The 25,131-nt window shown below is 35.5% G+C and overlaps 1 protein-coding gene across 7 annotated transcripts in view; it reads left to right on the top strand.

The window, feature by feature from the left end:
- The window catches only part of BLVRA (biliverdin reductase A), a 38,459-nt gene extending 17,417 nt beyond the window's left edge, over positions 1-21,042 (top strand). For 5 of the 7 annotated variants that reach the window (XM_034416509.3, XM_034416510.3, XM_087892416.1 and 2 more), the window contains 7 exons: positions 8,108-8,171; positions 8,828-8,954; positions 10,198-10,317; positions 11,189-11,286; positions 12,164-12,271; positions 12,690-12,861; positions 20,067-21,042. In XM_034416509.3, the coding sequence (XP_034272400.1) occupies positions 8,836-8,954; positions 10,198-10,317; positions 11,189-11,286; positions 12,164-12,271; positions 12,690-12,861; positions 20,067-20,340 (891 nt within the window). In that variant the 5' untranslated portion in view covers positions 8,108-8,171; positions 8,828-8,835 and the 3' untranslated portion in view covers positions 20,341-21,042. The remainder of the gene's footprint in view (positions 1-8,107; positions 8,172-8,827; positions 8,955-10,197; positions 10,318-11,188; positions 11,287-12,163; positions 12,272-12,689; positions 12,862-20,066) is intronic. The other 2 variants (XM_087892417.1, XM_034416511.3) reach the window with 1 other exon arrangement.
- The last annotated feature ends 4,089 nt before the right edge of the window (positions 21,043-25,131 follow it).

Here is a 25,131-nt window from a genome sequence, read left to right as displayed (position 1 = left end):
CAACATTAATTTTTACAGGCATATAATTTTTAGCTTTTGATTGGATAGTTGTCTTCTGCATAAATATTTTTGGGCAAAGCCTCACTGTGGTCTTCACCATTATGTGAAACAACTCTTGGGCAAAGTTAGCCGGCACCCGGCTCCTCCGGGTGCCGTCAGCCAAACAGTGTCGACTGGCGGCCCCTAGGGGGAGAGCCTTCTCTGTGGGGGCACCTACTATCTGGAACGAGCTCCCCCCAGAGATACGGAGGATCCCGGATCTGCGCACCTTCCGCCGCGCCTTAAAGACCTTACTATTTCACCAGGCCGGCCTGGCCTAATTTTCCCCCTCTTTTATAAAAGATTTTTAAAATTTTAAATATTTTTTAGTATTTATATATTCAATTTTAAATTGGTTTTAAAAGTTTGGGGTTTTAAATTTGTCGGGGCCAAAATTATTTAATTTGATTTTATTCTATTTTTTAAATTTTGTATTGTATGTGTTTTTATTGTTTGGCTGTGCACCGCCCTGAGTCCTTCGGGAGTAGGGCGGTATAGAAATCTAATAAATAATAAATAAATAATAATAATATATATATGGTATAAGTTTTATTATAAGTTTTATATAATAATGGTATAAACTACCATTATTACCTCTCCCCCATGCCTAAACTACTGTTATTCTGCATAGAATATTAAGAAAAGATTGAAGTATTAGGACAATAAGGTCAACAAATGACCAACAAGAGAATTTCTGTGAAAAAAGTCAAAATTCAGATTAATTTTGGAAGTTGGCTACACACAAACATCAAAATAGTATATTTTAATCAGAGAGACTGACGCAATAAGAATGAATTGTAAAAAAAAAGGTTTTTTTCTAGAATAAAAAATGCAAAAAGAGTGGATTGAGAAGCACGGTTTTTAAGATGTTTGAGAAAAGGAAGCATATAATTAAATAATCAAAAAACCAAACTATTGTAAGAAGAAAGATCATTACACTCAGACCAAGTTGTGTATGTTTGAATGAAAATAGAAAATGCAGTTCTAACCGAAAACAATAAAACAGCCAGCCAGTTGTTTTACTTGTTTATTTCCGGTCCACATTTTGGTGAGGTAGCGACGTTTAATACTGTAAGGAGCCCCAAACCTACTTCTGAGTGAAGGAATGGAACGTCTGCCAGTTTGACCTGAGGTAATGGAATGTGAGGCAAGTGGCAGTTAGAGGAAAAGCTCAGATGTTATCAAGAAGCTGCTGATGAAGTTTAAAACACTTTGTAGTGATTATTAGACAACCAGGAAAATAATAGCAAGAGACATTCTGTGAATAAGAGATATTTTTGAAATAATTCTGGAAGAACAGGAAAAAATATAGAAAGTGAAAGGAACAAGAAATAGCTAAAAAGAAAGACAAAAACAATGCAAAAAAATAAAATAGAGACGATTGGAAAGAAGGGCCAGGTCAATTTTTTGACAGCTAAAAAAGAATTGTAAAGAGTTTTGAACCTTTTGAACATTCTGGACATTGTGGATAGAATTCATAAGCAGCTACATGCAGTCCTCCACTTATGACCATAATAGAGCATTTACAGTACCCATTATGGGAACAATTATTATCCCAAATCCTGAAAGACCCCATTCTCCACTTCATACTCTTCATAGCCCCTGCAGGTCTTGGATCTGCTTTCCCTCTCCCACTGGGGGCTCAAAGGTTTTCAGCTATGTTGTTGTTGTTGTTTTACTGACTGCATGCGCTGAAGCAGCCATTTTATGGGCATTGTACATTAATGATTTATAGGATAGTCGATTTGTTGATAATGCAGGTATGTGCAGGTTGAGACTGAATGGAATTGTATATCTAAAATATTGTAAGTGAGTGGTAAATTATAAATGCAATTATCTTGCATGAATATATAGCAGAAATTACTGTATGATTCTCCCTGCTGGAACAACAGTGAAATGCTGAAATCCTGTGTTGAACAGTTTCAATGAAACAAAGCACTTAAGAGTAAGGAACTGTAAATCAGCTGAATAAGAGCAAAGAAATTGGGCAACAAAAGCAGAGTTAAAAGTCTTATTGTGTAGCTCATGGGGCAGTACTTGGCTTATGCTAACTGATCTTGAAAAAAACTAAGCAAGCTCCAAAACTAATCTGGGACAGACATTACCAGGCAATAGGCTGTAAATGATACCAGGGAAATTGAAAAAAATCATCCTCAAAGAAGGCCAGAGCATCACTTTTGTATGATTCCTAAAAAGCCTGCCCTGAATTTATGTTGCTACCAAAAAAATACATTTTACTTTTTACTTTTGTTTTTAAAGTTTTGAACAAGGTTTGTATTTCAGAGAAAGACTGTAAGAAGTCTGTGAACATAATAGTCCAGAGTCTCTTTACTCATAAATGTACCCTTCATTCAAAGTTACCCAGTCAAAATCCAGGGACCTGTCAGAGTAGGGACAGTTTAGTTTAGTTTAGTTTAGTTTAGTTTATTTGATTTGTATACCGCCCTACTCCCGAAGGACTCAGGGCGGTGAACAGCCAACAATAAAATACATAAATACACAAAATTTAAAAACCCGATAAAATCAAATTAAATTATTTGGCCCAGACAAATTAAAATACCCCAATAATTTAAAAACAGATTAAAATTTACATATTTAAAAAGGGAAGAGATCAGGCCAAGCCCGCTTGATGAAATAAAAAGGTCTTCACAGCACGGCGGAAGGAGCGCAGATCCGGGATCCTCTGTATCTCCGGGGGGAGCTCATTCCAGATGGTAGGTGCCCCCACAGAGAAGGCTCTCCCCCTAGGGGCCGCCAGTCGACACTGTTTGGCTGACGGCACCCGGAGGAGTCCCTCTCTATGAGAGCGTACTGGCCGGTGGGAGGCTATTGGTGGTAGTAGGCGGTCCCGTAAATAACCAGGCCCTAAGCCATGGAGCCCTTTAAAGGTGGTAACTAAAACCTTGAAGCGCACCCGGAAGACCACCGGGAGCCAGTGCAGCTCGCGCAGGAGAGGTGTTACATGGGAGCGCCATGTCGCTCCCATTACCACCCGCGCGGCCGCACTCTGCGCCAGTTGGAGCCTCCGGGTGCTCCTCAAGGGGAGCCTCATGTAGAGAGCATTACAATAGTCCAGGCAGGAGGTGACGAGGGCATGAGTGACCGTGTGTAACGAGTCCCGATCAAGAAAGGGACGCAACTGGCGAATCAGGCGGACCTGATAAAAAATCCTCCCGGTCATGGCCGTCAAGTGCTCTTCTAAAGACAGCCGTGAATCCAGGAGGACGCCCAAGTTGCGAGCCCTCTCCGTGGGGGCCAATGATTCGCCCCCAATAGTCAGTGATGGCGTCAACTGACTATATCGGGACATCGGAAACCACAGCCACTCGGTCTTGGATGGGTTGAGCCTGAGCCTGTTCCTCCCCATCCAGATCCGTACGGCCTCCAGGCACCGGGACATCACTTCAAGGGCATCGTTGGGGTTAGTGTAATTCAGATTTAGGGACAGGTTTGTGTAATTCGATAAAGCAAGAATTTAAACCAGATAAGCTGAAAGATCATAATACCTTAAAAGACCAGTACAGGTAGTTCTGGTCTTGTTATGACCAGTCATATAACTGTTTGAAATTACAACAGACTTGAAGTTACTTACAACCTGTCTTCCAAGTTATGACTACTGCACCACCCCTGCATTGCTTGATTCCATGCACATGGCAACTGGCTCATATCTCCAACTGGTTGCAGCCAGTGGTGGGATTCAAAATTTTTTACTACCGGTTCTGTGGGTGTGGCTTGGTAGGCATGGCTTGGTGGTCATGTGACTGGGTGGGTGTGGCTGGGTGGTCATGTGACTAGGTGGGCTTGGCCAACTCACTTTGAGGGGCACCTCGCCCGACCCGACCCTCCCAGCCATTCCTTTCATGGCCAGTTTCAACATATCTGTAGTTCTGTAAAAATGTTCACCTTTTTTTGACTTTATTATCTGCATCTACATACTATAGATATACTTTTATGGACCATTGAAAGGAGGAACTGGCTCACATGCTTTGCCCAAGAGTGTGATAGGCAGGTCACAAAACAGGCTTTTGAGGGGCTGCCATAAAGAAGGGGGCGCAATATATTTTCCAAAGAAGCAGAAGACAAAACAAGAAGCAATAGATGGAAACTGAACAAAGGAGAAACTTCCTGACAGTGAGAACAATTAATCAGTGGAACTACTTGTCTACAGACGTTCTGGGTGTTCGATCACTGGAAGTTTTTAAGAAAAGACTGGACAGCCATTTCTCAATTACTATAGGGTCCCCCAAAGTAGGGACTTCATTATTCTGTTATTCTGACACCTTTTCCAGGCCCTCCACTCAGATTTTGGCATCCTCAGTTTTCCTGCCTGAGCAGTGGGTTGGACTACAAGACCTCCAAGTCCCTTTCAACTCTGTTATTCCATTATTTCTGAGCTAACTAGCTGAGACCCTCATTGGGGCCCTATCTCTTTTGCTTCAGAATATTAAGTTAAAGAACTGCCTCTAGACATTCATTTTAATATGATTTTTAGAAACCTGCAGTTGAAAGTTCATCTCTCCTTACACTGAAGACCCAATTTCATTTGGAATTTAATCCCAAACTGATTGCCTTTTTAGCATTTCTCTTGATACTTCTCCAAAATGCAGCCCCAAGAAGCCACATCTCCCCCCCTCCCCTTCCCCCCCCCCACAATTTAAGCAAATTCTCTTGTTTTGGAGACTTCAATCTTCTGCTCAAGGAAGAAGACCTCATACAAATGCAAGTTCACAGACATCCTGGCTGTGGCTGCAAGAACTGCAGGCAGTCTTCCCCACCACACACTTCTTCCTCCCGCCACCCCGTGCAAGGTGGGAGACCCACAAGAAAGTGCCCCAGACAGTCCTCCATGACAGAGCCCTTCCCATGGAGCAAAGGAATAACTTACTGATCCATGCCAAAGGCAAGTTCCAGGGTGGCACTGGCAGTGGCAGCGGAAGGAGAGCTTCAGAGCAGCAGTAGCAGCAATCCAGGAGGGTGGACCTCAGGTCTCTGGGAAAATGTCTTGTGCAGCACAGCAAAATTTAGCAGCCATGAGCTACTGCTTTTCTCTAAGTTTCATCCAGAAAGCGCTGTGTAGAGAGAAGCAGACAGGCCAGCCCAGGAGTCAACTCGACCGGAGCTTGCTTGCAGGCTCACTCACCCACAGATATCAGGGTCATGGCGGAAAGCAGGCAGCAATGGCAGGCGGGCGAGATGAGAAGGGACTGGGCAGGGCGTGGTGGGGTGAGTGGGCGGGCGTGACATGACGTGATGTGGTGGGGCCAGCCAGAATTTTTACTACTGGTTCACCCGAATCAGACTGAACCAGCTGAATCCCACCACTGGTTGCAGCATTCCATGGTCTTATGATTGCATTCTGCAAACCTTTGCCATTTTTCAGTAAAAACTGGAAAAAAACTATATTGTATGTACTACATTTGGACTTACAATCACATGAATTGCTAAATAACCAAGTAAATCAATTAATGACTGCAGTGACTTGCTTAATGACTGTAATAAAAACATGTGTCATATGATGACTTGACTTAAAACCGCAACAACTTGTGACCAAAATTCCAGCTCAATTGTGATTATAGGTTGAGGGCGGGGTGTTGGACTAGATGGCCTACAAGGTTCCTTCCAACTCTGTTAATCTGTTAAAAGGTTCAAATCAGGGGTGAAATGTAAAATTTGTTACTACCAGTTCTGTGGGCGTGGCTTGGTGGGGGGGGTAATGTGACTGGGTGGGTGTGGCCAACTTTTTTTTTTTAACTTTTAAAAGCATTTTTTCTACAACCTTAAGAAGTTGCAGAAAAAAATGCTTTTAGAAGCCTCTGACGATCAGGCAACTCAGCTGGGATCGTCAGAGGCTTTTAAAGGCATTTTTTTTCTACAACCTCTTTGGCCGAGGAGGTTGTAGAAAAAAATGCTTTTAGAAGCCTCTGACGATCCCAGCTGAACCACGCGATCATCAGAGCCTTTTTTTTTTTACTTTTAAAAGCATTTTTTCTGCTGAAGAGGTTGTAGAAAAAATGCTTTTAAAAGTTTTTTTTAAAAAGCCTCTGATGATTGTGCAGCTCAGCTGGGCATGGGGGGGGGCAGGGATTTTTGCTACTGGTTCTCTGAACCACCTGCCGCCATCGCTACCGGATCGGGGGATCCAGTCTGAACCGGAAGCATTTCACCCCTGGTTCAAATCCATCTCTAGTGTGGACGCTCACTGGATCACTGTCTATTAGACCAACTTGCTCCATAGATTGACTGTGAGATAAACTTTAGAAGAGGCTTTTGTGCATTATGAATTAAATTTAATTCATGACCTATAAATATTAAGCTAACATTTGAAAAGCAAAATTCTATCACTAATAGAAAATCTCAATGATCTTTTCATTGTCATGTAGTTTCCAGAAAGACCTATTTGTATTAAAGATATTAATATAGTTACATAGGCTGCATTAACAAGAATAGAATCTAGATCACTTAAAGTGTTACTACCACTTTATACTGCCTTAGGAAGACCACCCTTGGAATATTGGATCCAGTTTTGGTCATCGCAATATAAAAAAGATGTTGAGACTCTAAAAAGTGCAGAGAAGAACAACAAAGATGATTAGGAGGCTGGAGGCTCAAATATATGAAGAACAGTTGCAGGAATTGGGTACTTCCAGTCTAGTGAAAAAAAGGACTAAGGGGTTATGTGCTAGCATAATACTTGAAGGGCTGCCACAAAGGAGAGGGCGTCAATCTATTTTCCAGAGCAGCAGAAGGCAAGACAAGAAACAATGGCTGGAAATAATCAAGGAAAGAAACAACCTAGAACTAAAGAAACATTTCCTAACAGTGAAAACAATAAACCAGTGGAATGGCTTGCCTTCAGAATTTGTCGGTGTTCCATCACTGGAGGTTTTAAAAAAGAAACTGGATAGCCATTTGTCTGAAATTGTATAGGGTCTCCTGCTTGAGAAGGTGATTGGGCTAGAATGCCTCCAAGGTCCCTTCCAGCTCTGTTATTCTGTTACATGTATTAACAGCAGTTTTATTTCTTGTTATAAAACAGTTTGTATTATAAAGAAACCTTATGACTTTATAAGGTCCAAGGTAACATCAACATCTGATTGGTATATAGGCAGAATCTAAATGATGGGCAGCATACAAGTTTAATAAATAAATAAGAGGAAAATGTGACATAGCTTAAGATAGCAGAATAGATGTGGTAATACATACATAAAAAAGAAAGATCTCTTGTGGAATATAGCTAATGAGGAAAAGCAATAATTGATTTCAGGTAGTATCCATGGTAGAATGAAAATTAAAGGGACTTGTCCAGACAGTTCCAGGAGTGACAATTGATTGGAAGGCAACCCATCCACCCCAATCTCTTTAAACTAGTTTTGAATCGAAATCTTCAAAGTAGTTAACTGTTGCCGTTTGAACATTGAGTTAGTCCTCTTAATCACAGATATCTGTGACTATAAGAACTAATAGAAAAATTCCCATTGATAAAGGAGACAGTAAACTGCATGTTGATTTAAACAATGTCTTAGGCTATTGGTGGGTAATAGTATAGATGACTTTTATAAAAAATAATAGCATAACTCTCCATGATTGTTTTAAACTGATAAACAAATGGAAATTATGTGAGGGGGTTTCCAATTAACCAAAATTTCTGAATTTTTATTATGAAAAGAAAAATTTCAATGAAGAGGAAGTGGGATTTCAGGTGGGAAAAATGAAGTTTTCTGAAATCAGCCTGTTTTTATTACAGTATAATAAAATAATAGTATAGCATTATAGAGAATTCATGATTTTTAAAGAAAAAGAACCTATTTTTTTAAAAAAGTAAAGATATACTTCAGCTAATCAAATTATACTTTCATTAGAACTGTGTCCTGTTTTTTTTTTTTTTTGTTAAAACTGAATTTCTGTTTGACACCCATGTACTGTTTCTGAGTGATAACAAGTCAGTTGTGTTTATCTGAAGCAGATTAAAGTATGAAGGATTATCTCTAGGACACAGAAAAAGTAGATAAAGTCGGGATTCAACCCTGAATAATGTTACTTTCGTTACTCTCATATCTTCTGTATGTAGGAAAGGCACCTTTTGTGACCTGTGTACATCAATTCAAAAGAAGGTCCCACCCTATTTGTCCCAGGTATGTACTTCTGTCCATGTTTTATGTTTCTTCTTGGATTGCTTGATTATTTTTTTAAAAAACTATTGCCTCACCTCCTCCAGCAAATCGTTGACAGAGTGGAGAAATGGATGGAATATTGGAGAGGCCAAGAATAGACAATTATTTGTGGACTGATGTCTTTTACTTACTGTGCATGCTGCTGGCCATTTAGCCCGATTTTCCTCACACATATGAGGAATTTAATGAATAAAAATATTCTCCATTTTTTAGAAGGATGATGGGAGCACTTAGGCAAGCTGAGTAAATTTTAAAAGTTCCAGAGAATCTTTTATATACCTGCTTGTAAAGGCTATTCAGAAAATAAATAGAAACTATTCTTATTCATTTCACTCTATATAAATTGACAGGAAAGGGGGCACTAAATTAAAAACAAAAAGGTTTTTTTATAGACAAAAATAGTAAAGACAAAAAAGGAGGAACAAGCTTCTGAAAAATGAAAAAACTTAGAAGAATGTTGTAATTAGTTTTGCAATTTCACCATTAAAAGTAAATGATTGCATTTGCCTGAATTGTGTCTCGTTTTTTTTTTATGCTTGCCTTAGCAGTAGCTCAAAAGCCAGATACTTCTTCATAGTATTTTTTAATGTTTCTTTCTATTCTCCTTTTTCATATAGAATTGGCAATGTTTGGAACACTAGTGATTGGAATTGGAATTGCTGGATCTGTACGAATCAGAGATTTGCTAAATCCTTTGCCTTCCAGTCCTGTTGAGAATCTTAAATTATTGGGATTTGTTTCTAGGTGAGAGGGCCTCTTTATTTAATTTAACAAGATACATTGTAGTCAGATAAATGTATGTCTTGTCTTGACTATGGAGTCCCATCGTTTTTAAATCCTATGGCTTTATTCTCATTTCCTAGTTGAAATTATAAAATCCATTTCAGAATCAGAATGTAATGGCACAATTGAATGAGTTACATGGCAAAACACAGAAATAGTTGTTAAGCAATATGATTCATTTAATGCAAAGGAGTGCCTGAATTATCTTCTATATATATATATATATATATATATATATATATTTTAACAGTTTGAAGTGCTATTTTATTAGAAACCATAAATCTTTAATAGATATATTTATATATATAAAACAATCACAAGCATAAGAATTCTCGGTGGGAAGATGCAAACCATGGGCTACTTGGAAGAGCCCTTGAAGGAGCATCTTGATTCCGGGGTGGTGGGAAAGAGGATAAGGTTATTTTTAAAAAATTATTTTTACACAGTTCCCGTCCAATGCCTTCCGACATAAAACCCCCCAGCCTCCCCTGAAGTACTCCCTTCTTAGACTCTCATCACAGGTCGTTTTTAATTGTCTTCTATATTTATATCACCATTGAGAACATTTCTGCTAGAAGTCACAAATCCTGTTTTTCCATACAAATATTTGTAATATATTTCTCATTGAATGAGGACAATTGTATTTTTCAGTTATTAAGCTAATTTACTCCAAATATTGGAGAATAACAGTATGCAAACAAAATCAAATTCACAACCTTGTTTTAAATTTGGAAACATTGCTCTGGCTTTCAGATAGGCTGTTTGAACCGTTCTATACTTTTTCAATGTTGTAATACCCTTTTATAAGGTCAAAACATTTTCAAAAATGTTGAAATAATCCATTTCAAATCCAGAGCAACTTTTTTTCAAACTTGAAGCAATTGTTTTGAATTTAAGTTGTTAGAAACTTTATTCCTTGTTAATATTTTAATCTCATACAGTGTATGGGTCAGAACAGGATCTTGAAATTGAGATTAGTAGGCCAAAGAAGAGAAGCATTAATTCACCATATTATCAGGGTCCAACTGCAAAGTTAACATGCAAAGTTAACAATCCATTGAAACCATACTTGAAAAACAACTTCAGTTTGGATTTTCTAGATCTGACATTAAGATGTTAATACTTCTTCTCCTGCTTTTTTATAATCTGGGAATTCTCAGGGAAGTCTTTCTCAGAGTTGCTTTCTTTTTTTTGCTAAAACTAGAAGATCTCTAGGTGATGTTTATCAAGTCAAGCAAATTAGTCTGCAAGAAGCTCTAGACAATCCGGAGGTTCATGCTGCCATCATCAGTACAGATAACCAAAATCACAATGAGAGTGTAAGGTATTGCCTTTTGAATTCTTAATATCAAATTGCCATTAGAATGTTCATTGATCAGATGCCATTCTAAATAGCAAGATAGCCAAGGGGGAGATCAAAATTTAAAAAATCACAGAAATAATATCAACAGGCCAACTGTTAAAGAGCAGCAAATTGTTGTTTATTTGCACATTTTTTACTACTTTCCAGAGAATCTGGAATCTTTTATAGCTTTCAAATAGTTACTGTCTATTAACATAGTTGACAATTAGTATCCATTAAAAGCTTAAAATAGATTTAAAATGAAAAATACTTGGGTCGGGTTGCTTTATTATTTGGATATAGATGTATGTGCATGTGCATGCATGTTTTTTTTAATCTTATTTTCATTATCTGCGAGGCATACAGTTTTTTTATCTACTGGAAAACAGAATAGAAGCCACTAACATTTTCTGTATTATCAAAGTGATGATAATTTAAATTGATAATTAGGCATCCATCAGTTACATTTTAGAACCAAATTCTGAAAAAAATATTAAGCTTTACATTCAGATGCAAATCAAATATCATAATATTTAAATTGTATCTTTTCCCAGCTTTCAAAATTATGAAAGTGAGAAAAGTAGCAGAATAAATATACATGCATCTTATTGGGAACTGCTTTCATTATCTACATATATATATATAGTATATAATATGTACTACACATATTATAAAGTAATAAAGTGTCTAGTATCTATAGTTGTGGCTTTAAATGTTTACTTAGAGGAAGGCCAAAATGTGCTTTATTTATGATAGTTTTCCAAGGCTGCTGATAATAATTGGAGGATATCTATATACTGCTTTCATCTTCCTAAGGGAAGTATAAAATATAAAATTCTTTCTTTTCTATAAGGAAGTTCCTAGAGGCTGGCAAGCATGTCCTTGTTGAGTACCCTTTGGCGTTGTCTGCAAAAATAGCTCATGAACTTTGGGAGTTGGCAGAGCTGAAAGGTAATATATAATACAGAATACACATCTATTGTTTAAATGTTGATACACAAGTTATTGTTTTCCATTTCTTCTTCCCTCTTCTGTCAAAGTCAGAATTGTTTAAGATAGAACTTTAACTAGTAGGTAGCATCCTAAGTAATGTTATCCATTTAGTACCTAAGCATCTATACCCTTAATGGATTCAGTTCTGTTCATATACTGAATAGGGATATTGAGTTACTGAGTGAATCGCAGGATTCTAATCTAATTTTTCATTTTGGAATTGAGGACTTTGTAATGTAGAGTGTAGAAGAGCCAATTTGGTGAGTGGTTAAGACATGAGTTTAGAAACTGGGAGACCATGAATTGTAGTCCTGCCTTAGGCACAAAGCCAGCTGGGTGGTTTTGGATCAGTCACTTTCTCACAGCTGAAGGAAGGGAGCAATGGCAAATCACATCTGAAAAAACCTTGCCTAGACAACTTCAGGGATTTATTAACTCAGTCTCTGAGAATTTGACATGATTGAATGGAAGAAAAAGAAATTGTGTATACATTCTAGAACAGTACAATCATAATTCTATTTGATTCTTTATGAATAGTTGAATAAAAATGAGAATGTTGCTTTTCTTCTCTCAGCATAGCATCTTGATGCAGGACAACAGAATCCATAGCTAGTTCCTGCCTCTTTCTTAAAAGTTATTAGTCCCTTATCTAAAGAGTTATGGCTTTCACAACTGGGAGAGAAGAAATTAAAAATATATGATTTCTTTCATACCTTCTATAATACAATCTATGTACTGATAACTCTTCTTTTGGGATGTTCTGCTGCTCTTAAATATTAATTGCTTTGTGATCATAACACGTAACCTGTCCAAATATAAATTGGCTCAATGGCAGGCAAGATCCTCCATGTGGAACATATTGAACTACTAACAGAGGAATATAAGCAACTGAAGAAAGAGGTATCAGGAAAGGAGCTTGTGAAGGGAACATTACATTTCACAGGTTAGTTGTTAGAGATCCTTTGATTTCATGTGTCTTTGATGAGTTACCCTGATTTGAAAAATATTTGTATATGTAGGTTTGTGTCATGAATGGATTGAGTCATTTCATACTAGAGGTAGAAAAAGAAGTGGTTGGAAGATATTTTGAAAAGTGTTTATTGTGAACATAAATAAAATTGCAGTTCAGCCCTTTGAGGATAACTATACCAAAGGGTATAACTATGAAAGAATAAATATTTACAAGGAGAACAGTATGAGCCTCTGTATTCCTCAATTATAGCTTAAAGTATTACAGTTCAATCTGCCACTTGTATGTGTAGATCAGGTCTCATACTTTCTAATTATTTTTAAGTTCTGTCTGAAGATATTTTAAAATCTTCTCTTTTCCAGCTTTTAAGTTTTCTTTATTATTCCTAAAGGGGGTCCATTGGATGAAAGATATTCAGGATTCCCATCTTTCAGTGGCATTGCTCGCCTCACATGGTTGGTGGATCTTTTTGGAGATCTCACTGTCACTTCTGCCACAAGAGAACAAGAACAAGAAAAAAACTACTTCAGAATGACAGTACATTTTCAGACTGCAAACAAAAGGTTGGTTTTCTTAAGCACTAGAAATGTTCATTAATCAAAATAATTTTATTCCTGCTAATAGTGATACATAATTAGAGAAACAATGTTAATTCATCTATACATTCATTCATTTGACTTTATTAGCAGCCAAACTCTAATAGACTCTGAAATTAAAGCCAGATCATTTTGCTACTAGTCAATAGTAAATAATGTTGCTTTTTGAATAAAATTTATCTTTCATTATGGAAACTAAGATTGTAGTTTTTTCCCACTAGTCAGATTCTTTTTTTTTTTATTGAAAAAGTTTTTCAAATACAAATTTCCCCCCCTTTTCCCCCCCCTCCTCCCTAACCCCCCCTCCCTCCCCTCCCCCTGTGGCTTCTTCATAATAAAACCCAAATTCATAACAGATTATATAATACTTTACCATCCCCTTACTCCATCCCCCTATGCTGACCCTTTCTTTCTAATAATATTATCATATCCCCCTTATACTATACGTTTCAAAATGACATTCTACTATAACATTATATAATAACTCCTAATTTAGCATAATAATATTATTATATCTCCCAGTTTAGCGATTTCTGCTCATAATCTACCCTTTTTCTACCCCCCGATACATATATCTCTTAAATCAAATCTTTTATGTATATTAATATAACATTTCAAAGCAACCTTCCGCTATAAAACTATATAATAAATCCTAATTTAACATTTATTCAATTCATAGTCTCCATTTCCTTCACCCCCCTCATTATATCTCTTAACTCAAATCTTTTACATATATTCATATCTAAACATAATATGTTTTCTTAAACTAAACAATCAATAAACTAACCTGTCTCCACCCACTTTCCTACAAGACTACCATACTTAATAATTCATAATATCTTTATTCTTCTGTCCACACCACTAAAAAATATTCCCTTATGTAAATAAAATCCTCTTAAAAAGACTTTAATCTTGTAATCCATATGATATCTTCTGTAATGTCTTTCAGCTGGATTGTAAACTCCATCACCCATGTTAGGGTAACATCACATCCTAATTCCAACAGTATGTTCGGTATCTTCAATTACCATCTGCCCCCATCAATAGCAAATATCTTCATTAAAAAAAAAAAAAAAAAAAACCACCCGAGTGACTTTATATTTGTATTCCATATAGTGTCTGTAAAGGTGTCTTTTATCCAAATTATTAATTCCAACCACCGTAATAGGGTAACAGCCAGATCATCTGCGTGCCCCAATTCCATAACTCTCTCGCCTTGTAGCTCAGCATAAACATAGTATATTTATCAAAGAATCAAAAAAAAAAAAAAGATAGTTCCAATCATTTCAGTTTAAGGCCCTTTTCACATCCCAAAAGTACAGCACTGCAGAAGTCTGTCACTCTCCTCAGGATAATATAAACCAATACTTCGCCTCAACTATCTTTTCATGTATTCAGTCATCTCTTAAATAACTGGCATTACACTGTTGTTTGGTTTAAAAGTTTTTGTTTTTGTATGACCTGCTTCTTCTTTTCTTAACTTTCTTGACTTTTTGTGGGTTAGATTGGTTTTCATGCTGATCTATAACTTGATCTTGTTGGTTTTGCTTTTGTGGCTTAAATCTCCATTCTGGTTCTATGAGTTTTATATCAACTGATTGATTTCCATGCTGGTCTGTAACTTGATAAGTCATCACTTTAGAATCCAGAGCCGCCTCTCTTGTATTTATAAATAGTCCAGCTGAGACCTCTGAAGGAGAATTCAGAAGCAGCTCATCTACAAGGACCTCTGTAACTTGTTGTTTTTCCATTACTTCCACCTCCTTTTGCTTATCTTGAATTTCTATCTCTTGTTGATTTTGCTTTTGGAGAACCTTGTAGTAAAATTCTTCCGCTTTTTCAACAGTATTTAGCTGATATCTTTCTCCTTGATATCTCAATATTATACCAACTGGAAGGTCCCACCTGAATGGGATATTTTGTTTCTTAAGCTCAGTCACCAAAAATCCAAATTTCTTTCTATCTTTTAGAATCTTAGGTGGCAACTCTTTATATATCCAGATCTTTCTTCCATACAATTGTAGAGTAGAATTAAAAGATTTTTGCACAATATCATTTCTTATTTCTTTGTCTGTAAAGTAAATCACCACATCTCTAGGCAATTGCCTTTGCTTTGCAATCCAAGAATTTACTCTATAAGCCTTGTCAATCTTACAAGATACCTCCTCAGGATGAACCTTTAAAATCCCGGCCAGAACTTGAGCAGATATTTTTCTTAAATCATCTCTATTATTTTCCTGTAACCCTCTCATTCTAACCGCAAATTCCGTGAGCCTGTATTTCATCATGGTAATTTCTTTTTCAATCCCTTGCTTTATATCTTCTGCATTGTAAGTCTCGTGAGCAGCTTCCTTTTTAGACTTTACTTCTAAGCTATTGTCTTGAATATTTGGCAAATCATTTTCAATTATTTGTATTTTATTGTCCAAATTATTAATCTTATCATCAACTTCCTCCATTTTGGACTCTAATAACTTGATATTTGTATCCATCTTTATAACAATTTCTGAAAAAGCATTAGTCACTGTTACAATCTTTCATTGCAAATTATCATACTTTAGTTGTATCATTTCTTTAATTTCTTGCCTAAATTTTTCAAGTTTCTGGTTCACAGTCTCGTGATATCTTGCCATTTCCTCCTGGACAAATTCTTTTAAATTAAATCCATTCTGCTGAGTCTGTAAGCTCAGAGCTTGTTCACATAATTGTAAATGGGGGAACACCCCCCCCACTGCTTGTTTGTCAGGCTTTATTGGTTTTAACGCCATCCTGCCACACAAACTCTTTTTAAAGAAAGAAAACTTTTCCCCAAGCAAGATCAAGTACAAATCTCCAAGAAAAAAGAAACTTAAAATAGATATTTTTCTTCCAGATTCTAGCCAGCACTGTTTATTCCGCTACTTTGTAGCTTGTTACGGAAGGACTTTTACTTTCGGCTTTCTTCTTCTTCTCAAGCCTCAGCAGTCGCCATTTTAAACTTTTTTTCCCTTCACTCTGAAACGCTTGTAAAATCATTAAAAATACTAGTCAGATTCTTGATTCTTGATGTTTTCCTTAACAGCATATGATCTGTTTCTTAAATTTTCCACTTTTGTTCTACTTGATTTATTCAATGCTCTTCCATTTGTGCTTCAGGACATTTAGTCCTTGACTTAATATTAGTTCTTGAGTTAATACTATGATTATTGACTGCTAAGAAATAGAAGCAGCACTTAATTTAAATATGCTGCCTAATATTCTACCATAGTTTCACTGACTTAACCATAAAATGTTTATGGACAAGGGCCAAATTGCCACTTCAGTAGTCAGTTTAACTGAACCTGAGGAGCAGGATCTGTAGCTGAATTCCTGAAAGGGTACTTTTAAAGCCAAGCATTATTGATCTGCAAAAAGAAAAAATAAGAATAGAAAATAAGAATAAGAATAAAGAAAAAAAAACAAATTTATAAAGAAATTATTTCTCCCTTTATCACAAGTATAAACAATTTTAGTGACTTATCACCTTCTCTTAAAATAAAACAAATGATTATTTTTTTCTATATCCCGTCTCTTTTCTATAAACAAATACTTAAAGCCTTGTTGTTAAATTCTGATCAACAAAGTTCTATCAAGAATTATCAGCGATGATAACACGCTTATTTTAGTCTTGATCAAATAAATCAATGTTACACTACTTGCTTTTACTTTTAACAATCTTAATCTTTAGTTCCTTCAAATAATGCCTTAGAGCTTGATTTCTTTTCATTTTTTCTTTGTCCGTCTCACCCCTCCAGTGTTTATTTCAAAAACAATTGTATTTAAATCCTTAAACTTATATTTAAAACTTCTTTCACTAAGGATTCAAGAAAACTGATCCATATTTTCAAATGTGTTAATCAAATATTTCCTAATAGTTGAAAAGTAGTTAACCAATTTTTGAAAGGATTAGTAAAGGAAGTATGGAAGTTGAATGTCCTCTTGAAGGCCTAGACCATGGCTTGAGCTAGATAGCTATTCCCTCAACACCCATTGCTATAAATCCGCTGAAGACAGTTATCTTTCAATCTCCTCACAAGGTTCAACAGTCTGGAGCACATTTTGACAATCTCAAGTCCTCTCCTTTTCCAACCGGTCTACTGTTCATTCCATCACAGTCTTCAGTTCACCATTTGTCTCCTGGTAGTCACACTAAGAATGGCATTTTGAAGAGGGGGTGAAACACTGCCTTTTTCAAAGCTGGCAGAATTATCCTCTCCCATTAGGTGACATTTTATCACAGTTAGATCCAACCATGTGCTTAGTTTGACTTTGGGAAGGGGAAGAGAATAGATAGAAAGGTGAGACAGAGAAAAATAATTTTTAAGTCCTCGGAAGAAAAAGTATGAGAAAGAAACTCAAAGCAAATATACCTTCATTGTATTAGAAATATGAATATGGCTCTGACAGGTTTCCAAAATTTTATTAATGCCCCAACCATATTATAATACACTCCAAAATTCTTAGAAACTATCATGTCATTATTTTGACTGTCATTAAAGGCTGACAGCAATTATGATCACACTGGATATCTCACGACTCACCTGCTAGCTTTCTTCTTTTCCAGTTTCCAGGCAATATTGTCTGGTGATTGAGAATGCCTGGTTTTCAAACAGCTCAAAATCTATTGTCCCTAAATTTCTTTGATAATCTCATCTATATAAAAGAGCTTCTTCCTGATGGATTTTTTTCCCCTATATTTTTTTGCCTTTTAGTATTTACTGATTGGGTTCATACAACATACTAGTAACTCTGAGCCCAGATTAACAGAACATAGTTACTGTATTCACATAGAATGCTATGTCCAATCAATGCAACTATATTATGGCTTAAATTGATTCCTTTATTCATTCAGTTTGATAGAACAGTGATTGAGATCTCACAAGATCCTGAACAAAAAATATAGAATCCTATTTTAGCCTGCTCTAGTGAGATGTGTAGTGAGATCCATCTCACAGAGAAAGAATTAGCAGACTGACACAGAATATCTGATCTTCAACATTCTGTACATCTATTCTGAGGTTACTCCCATTGAACTCATTGAGGATAACCTTTTGGAGTAGGATTTCATCTGAAGTTCAATTTTATAGATATAATTTTATTAATTTATTAAAATACAAAATAGAAAGAAAAATGAAAATAATGGGAAAGTATGACAGGATAAGGGAAGAGAAAGTATAAAGTAAAAGGGGGAAGGAAAAACAGAATTGAGTTCTGACTCTTTTTAACACAGTAGAATAAGGTAATAACATACAACCTATGGTAGTACAATAGTAATATGTACTAGCCATTTCTGTAACAACAAATTTAATTGTCAAAACCCAAAATTAAAGTTTCATTTTTCATTTCATTTTTTTCCCACATCAAGCACAAAATCCAGAAGCAGTTTCCAAGTAGAAACGAAATTACAAATAGAATACAAAATTACTTGTATTATTTTTTTAATTAAAGCAGTCAATTTAGCCATCTTTCCTAACTCCATCACTAACTCCATCAGCTTTTGCAGCCAATCATTCTTTGTTGGAATGAAAGTATCATTTCATTTTTGTCAATTTAGCATTCTTGCTGCTGTCAGCATATATACATCAAAGTTCCTTTTTTTTCAAGTTCTTTGTTGATTAGGCTTAAAGGAAAAGTCTCAAGTTTTATCTTGATATTCACTTTCAGAATCTTCTGTATTAAGATATGAATCCTACTCCAATATTTCTTTGCTTTGTTGCAGGTCCACCATAGATGGTAAAAAGTTCCTTCTTTATATTTATATTTCCAATATACATTTGAGGTAGCCTTATATATTTTAAAAAAATTATCTGGTGTTAAATACCAATAGCATATCATGTTATATAAAAAAAATATTTTATCTGAAATTCATTATAAAAAACCAAGAGCTGTTAGATCTAGACTTGAAAATCTAGCACTGGAACTTTGCCAGTTGTGACTTGACTTAATTTTGTAATAATTCTGCAAACCTAAAGAGTGAAAAAAATAATTGAGAGTATAAAACACACCCAAATTTTCAGCCTCTTTTAGGGGGGTGGGGAAAATGTATCTTATACTCAGAAAAATACGATATATATATATATATATTACTGACTGTTAAAAAAAATCAAGAGACACTTCTTCCTTTCCTTTCTTTTCCTTTCTTTTCCTTTCGTTTCCTCCTCTCCTGTTTTCATTTTTCTTCAGTTATATTATTTTTCTTTCTTTTCCTTATTTTTTCTCTTTCAAAATTTGTACGGTTTTTACTCTTTTAAAATATTTATTTAATAAAATATCTATAAGAATGTCTTTGGAGAAGCGTAAACTTTACAATGTGTTTTAAAAGAGGCATCACATGTAAATTAATATTCCCACAAATATAAGGAATCAGAAATGGCCCACGAAATATTCATGAAATGTCATCATAGGGTATTTTGCTATACTTTGTCATAAACCTACTGTGATGTGATGTCCCTTTTTCAAAATGTATGTTATCATTGTGCATTATTTTCTCTATTTCCTAATAAAATATTCACAAGCTATCAAGCTTTCAAACGAGTTCACAAAAATAGATTGCAATCCCAACATCGCTTGATTCCAATATACAAAAATATAGGAATGTGACTGTTGTATTGTATTTTTCAAACTGCACTAGTAGATTCTATGTCATTTCTTTTTATCTCCTTTCTGGCCACCGGGTTCCAACTACTCAAGCTCACTAATCTCTGTGACATGATTTTATGATTTTGATTTTAGCTTGAGCAACAGTGGCCAGCGCATGACTCCCACTGACATAACTGTACCAATTTGGTAATAACTGTTTTAAAATCAGTAATTCATAGAACATGTTCAGTATACATTACTTGGCAAATGCATTATGCAGTATACTTCTATCCATTCAAGGCTATAATACCTGAATCTTTTTTCTCCCCTGCTATTATCAAAACGTTAGTTGATGCAAGGAGAGTCTATTTCTATTGAAAGTACACAAGCAAAGCACACAACTAAACATAAACAAACCAAGCAACGAATCTCTACTGCTAGATGACAATTATTTACATAAAGTTCAAAAGCTTGGACTTTAATGACAATTTTGCCATCTTTGTGACATCTTTTAAACAATTCTTTGGAAAGTTTGATTTCTTCCTTTTAAAAAAAGTCCTTCTGCTCTATCTAAGGCCTCTGACTTGGATTGAAGAAAGGGCTCCAGGGATGAAACGAGATAAGAAGATCAACTTCTGTTTCAAAAGTGGGTGCTTGGAATGTCTCCCTGAGGCTCCATGTTCACCAGTTGGCCTTTTCATGCAAGACCTGATTATCTTTGCCAAAAAACTTTTGGGACAGATCCCCAAAGAGGAACTGACAGCTGAGAAAAGGCGGATTCTGCTGTGTCTCAGTCTTGCTGAGGAGATTCAAATGCACTGTGAACGACCATCAAAATTTTACTCTTGAAAATGTGTGAAACTATAGGATTCACCATTTTAAACTGTTTCTTGCACTCCCTTTTTAAAATGTTCTTCTTCTAATGTGCCAGCTTCTCTATTCTATTAAGCAATATTTTTCTAACAAAGCCAAGTTGAATTTAATCTGGCAACAAGGGGTATATAGGTACTGTCTTGCCTTACTGCAAAACAACTTTCTAATCAAAAACTAGTAAACAAACTGCCTGCATGTCTTCTAGAAGTGCAATAGCACAATATTTTTCACAATATTTATTGTGAGAAAATAATCTTTCTCAGCAACAAAGTATTTCTCTGAAACACTTTAAATTCTATATTTAAGCCTTTATGTATATTATTCAAATGTTTACACAGACATTAATTAGTGTGCTGAACACCTTTAAGTTTATTTTTGGCCTCTGTTCAGTCTAAGTTGCTCTTTAACCTCAGTTGCACAAAACATTGAAAATAGTGCCCTTTCTTATGTTCATCTCTAATGTTTAGCCCAAGACTACAACTTAGCTTGTACAGGATAGAAACCTGTACTGAAAGGATAGCAAGTGAAGGAAAATTTCTGGATGGGAAGGTGGTTGTTGCTGCTGCTGTTGTTGTTGTTGTTCTTTTTGATTTGGCAACTCTTTATATATCATACTGACCTGGTTTAAACATAATGTTGTGTGAATTATGAATTAGTCAATAAACATTATTTTAAAAATGTGTCTTAGTATAATACATGACCAACCCATTGAGCTTTACCTTGAGAATCCAAAATTCCTATGATTGTAACTCATAATTACAATCCATTTTTTTCAGAGTACATTTATTTATGAAATGATGACGTTCGCTTCAGGTTTGACATTGTGCAAAAAAAAATTAGAGAATTACACTAAGTATGACTTATACTAAAGTAACAACTGAGATGTCCACACGTTGATATAGCCCTTTTATTCCTGCGATTCATTCTGCCTGAGTTTGAGACAGATCATAATTTTTATTGGAAATGAAGAAATTAATAGTTATGTCACTATCTGAAGTTTGCTATATCTATAGCAATAGATATAGTACTTAGACTTATATACTGCTTCACAGTGCTTTACAGTCCTATCTGAGCTTTGGTTTGGTTTAGTTACCAAAACCAAAAAGCTAACTGTATTTCTATTAGGCCCAATGTTTAATAGTCTTTATTATCTTTGCTTTTTCCCCATTTTGATCAATAATTCATTTTTCTTTTAAAAAATCAAGTATGTATACAGTAGTAGCCAAAATTGTGGAAACCTTTTGGGAAAAATGTATTTTCTAAAACTAGCTAATAAATACCACTTTTGGGGGGGGAATAGTACCATAAAATTATATATCAATGGAAAGTTAATTTAGTCAAGAATGTAATGCAATAACTTTTATGAACGATTTGCTATTAGAATAGCAGTTACAGTATAAAGAAGAAAAGTGAAACATGTAGAAAAAATGAGATATACAAAAATTATCACCATAGAAAAAGCGAGATATACAACAATTATTACGTCAGTTAATACTTAGTTCGGTAACCTTTAGCATGAATTACGGCCTTACAACATCTTCCCATGGAGTGAACCAAGTCTTTTAGTTCTGCAGCTGTTATCATGTGAAACCAAGATTGAATGATGGCTTCTATTAACTGGGTTTTATTGCTGGGTTGCTTCTGACTAACAAGTTTCTTTAGTCGGCTCCATAGATTTTCAATTGGGGTCTGGGCTATTCCCAGGCCTTCCCAGCAGTGAAATATGATTAACTTGAAACTCCCCCCCTCAAAAAAAAGTGGTGTTATTTACCAGAAATACACTTTTCCCAAAAGGTTTCCACAATTTTGGCCACTACTGTATATGAAATGCTCTATGTTTTAATCCACTTCAATATAATCATTAAAAAAAAAATGTGAATCTCTAAAGATAGCTTACTAACAGATTTTGCCTTATTAGGTTCATCCTGTATCAGATTTAATCTGAAGGTTTACTTAGTGAAGAATATAGGATCAATGGATTTCCATATAAATTGGATTTTTATGTCTGTCTGGGACTTTCATTGTCAGCAGTAATGATCTCCTCCTCCTCGTAATAAAATTATTCTGTAAGAATCAGACAGACCTTATTAAAAGTCATAATGTGTAATTACTTTAGATCACCTCAGGTTAAACTAGAGCAGGGGTAAGTAATTAGATAGCAAACTGAACATTGCATTTTCATTGTCTCCTGTCAGAATGTCTTTGGCAAAGCAGTGTCATTTCCTCTTGTTTTCATATATCTGGGAATGGTTATAATTTCTTGCTCCACCTAGTAATTCGGCAATAATTATTTTTGTTTTTATGATAGTTTCTCAATACATTTTCCAATCTGATACTCTACAAATTAGTTAGGTCTGTAATTCCCAAAATTTCCAACCAGCATAGAGAAAAGTTCATATCAACATATATAGAAGGTGCATGTTTGAAGAAGGCTAATCAAGAAAATGTACTCCTGCAAAAAGGCTTTTGTTTTCTATGACCATAATGTTCATTTTGATAAATAATTTTAGAGGGGGGTACTCATTTATATGAACTCTAAACATAGGTTAAATCGACAAAAGAAAAGATTGGAAATGGAAGCAGAGATAAAGAAGAAAGAACAGTTACTTATAAAGAATCCAACAGATGAAAGAATACGAGGAGCTATAAAACTTTTGAAAGATCAATTTCATATGCTTATGGTGGAACAAACAGCAATTAACTTACAATTTGCGAAACAATACATTTTGCAACGCTAATAAACTGGGCAGATGGCTGGCTTACACATCGAGGAAGCGTCAGAGTACACGGGTCATTGGTAGTATTGAGATTGGAGGGAAGGAAATTTTTCAACAAAAATTAATCAAAGAAGCTTTCTTAGATTACTATACCAAATTATATGCGAAAGATGATATAAAGACTGGACTTATAGATAAATATTTAGAAGAAAAAAGAGTTATAAAAATTTCTAGAGATCAAAAGGAAAGAATGAGTCAACCAATTATAGCTGAGGAGATTATTGCCGCAATTAAGCAATTGAAAACAGCTAAAGCACCAGGGACGGACGGTTTAACAGCCGTGTACTATAAAACTTTACAAGCAGAAATGATTGAACATCTCAAAGATTTATTTTGCAGTATGCAACAAGGGAGTAAAATACCCCCTTCATGGAAAGCAGCTTATTTTTCATTGATACCGAAAGAGCAAGCAAGTCCTAAAAAACCTGAGAATTATAGACCAATATCTCTTCTGAACAATGATTACAAAATTTTTGCAAAAGTATTAGCCAACATTAATGCCAGTTATTCAAGAGGTGATTCATCATGACCAAGCAGGATTTATAGAAGGCAGATACATGAAGGATAATGTGAGACAAATAATAGACTTATTGGACTATCTTGAGAAGAATAAACAGATATCTGTAGTGCTGGTGTTTTTGGATGCGGAGAAGGCCTTTGATAGAGTGGATTGGAATTTTCTGCTAAAGACTTTGAGAAAAATGGACTTTGGGGATCAGTTTATACAGGCAGTTTCAGCAATTTATCAACAACAAACGGCACAAATTATTATTAATGGAAGTTTGACTACAAATTTTAGTATTGAAAAAGGAACAAGACAAGGATGTCCGCTATCCCCATTGTTATTTATTTTAACATTAGAAGTCTTGTTGAATACAATACGGGACTCGAACTCATTATATGGCATAGCTATTAGGCATGAGGATTATAGGACCAGGGCATTTGCAGATGATCTGGTTATTACCCTAACACAGCCGATGGAATCAATAATTCAGATGAAAGACATTATAAAAGAATATGGCATGATATCAGGATTTAGACTGAACCAGAAAAAGACTAAGATGAGTGTCAAAAACATGACACTATTGAGGAATGGACTTTGAAGATGGCCAGCTTTGCAGAGATGGCGAAGATTTCAGCATATTTAAAAGATCGAACTCAAGAGACTTATGTATGGGAGTGGAAAAAGTGGATAGATTATGTGCAGAATAAATATCAAACTAGGAAATATCAGATAGCTTTTAGCTGAATGAATGTATTATGTAGGGATAAATTAATTGAGTTTTAGGAAGGTATAAGTGGTATATAGGGGGTGGAGGGGTTTAAGTTTTATAAAATGTATTTTTGATTAGGATTTTATTTTGTGGAAGTCCTGGGGGGAAAAGGGGAGGGTTAGGGAGGGTTTGGGGGGGAAACTGGGAAGAAAATGTATTTGTAAAACTTTTTAAATAAAAATAATAATAATAATAATAATTTTAGAGGGGGTATAGTTTACAGCAGTGGTTCCCAACCTTTGTGGCTTGGCGGCCTGGCTAGGGGAGAGGGGAACTGGGCCGTGTGAGTGACGGGCCAGCGTGCATGCGCACAGCTGAACTCATGCAAGCAGTAGGCCAGCACACATGTGCACACAGCTCGACTGCAAGTATATAGTGTATATATATTGGAAGAAACAAAATGTGGGATAAGAGGATAGAATAGAAATGCTGAAATGAAATTGTCTGGATTCCTGAGTAAGAATGTTCATAGATCAACATTCATTTGTAAAGATACATTTATTTACTGTATTTTTCGGTCTATAACAGCGGTCACCAACTGGTGGTCCGTGGACCACTGGTGGTCCTTGAGAAAATTTTGGTGGTCCTCAGAAAAATTATTTGCATTTTTTATATTGCACTAAATCAGGGGTCCTCAATCTACAGCCTCTAGGACAAATACATGCAATGAATGTTTGTGTTGCTGCAGAGTCTCCCCTTTCAGGGTCTTTTTGTGT

This window comes from Pantherophis guttatus, chromosome 4 (genome assembly GCF_059756535.1).
Source record: "Pantherophis guttatus breed Tessera chromosome 4, ASM5975653v1, whole genome shotgun sequence".
NCBI classification, from domain to species: Eukaryota; Metazoa; Chordata; class Lepidosauria; order Squamata; family Colubridae; genus Pantherophis; species Pantherophis guttatus.
Note: the sequence above shows the minus strand (reverse complement) of the source record. Positions and strands in the feature narration are given on the sequence as shown.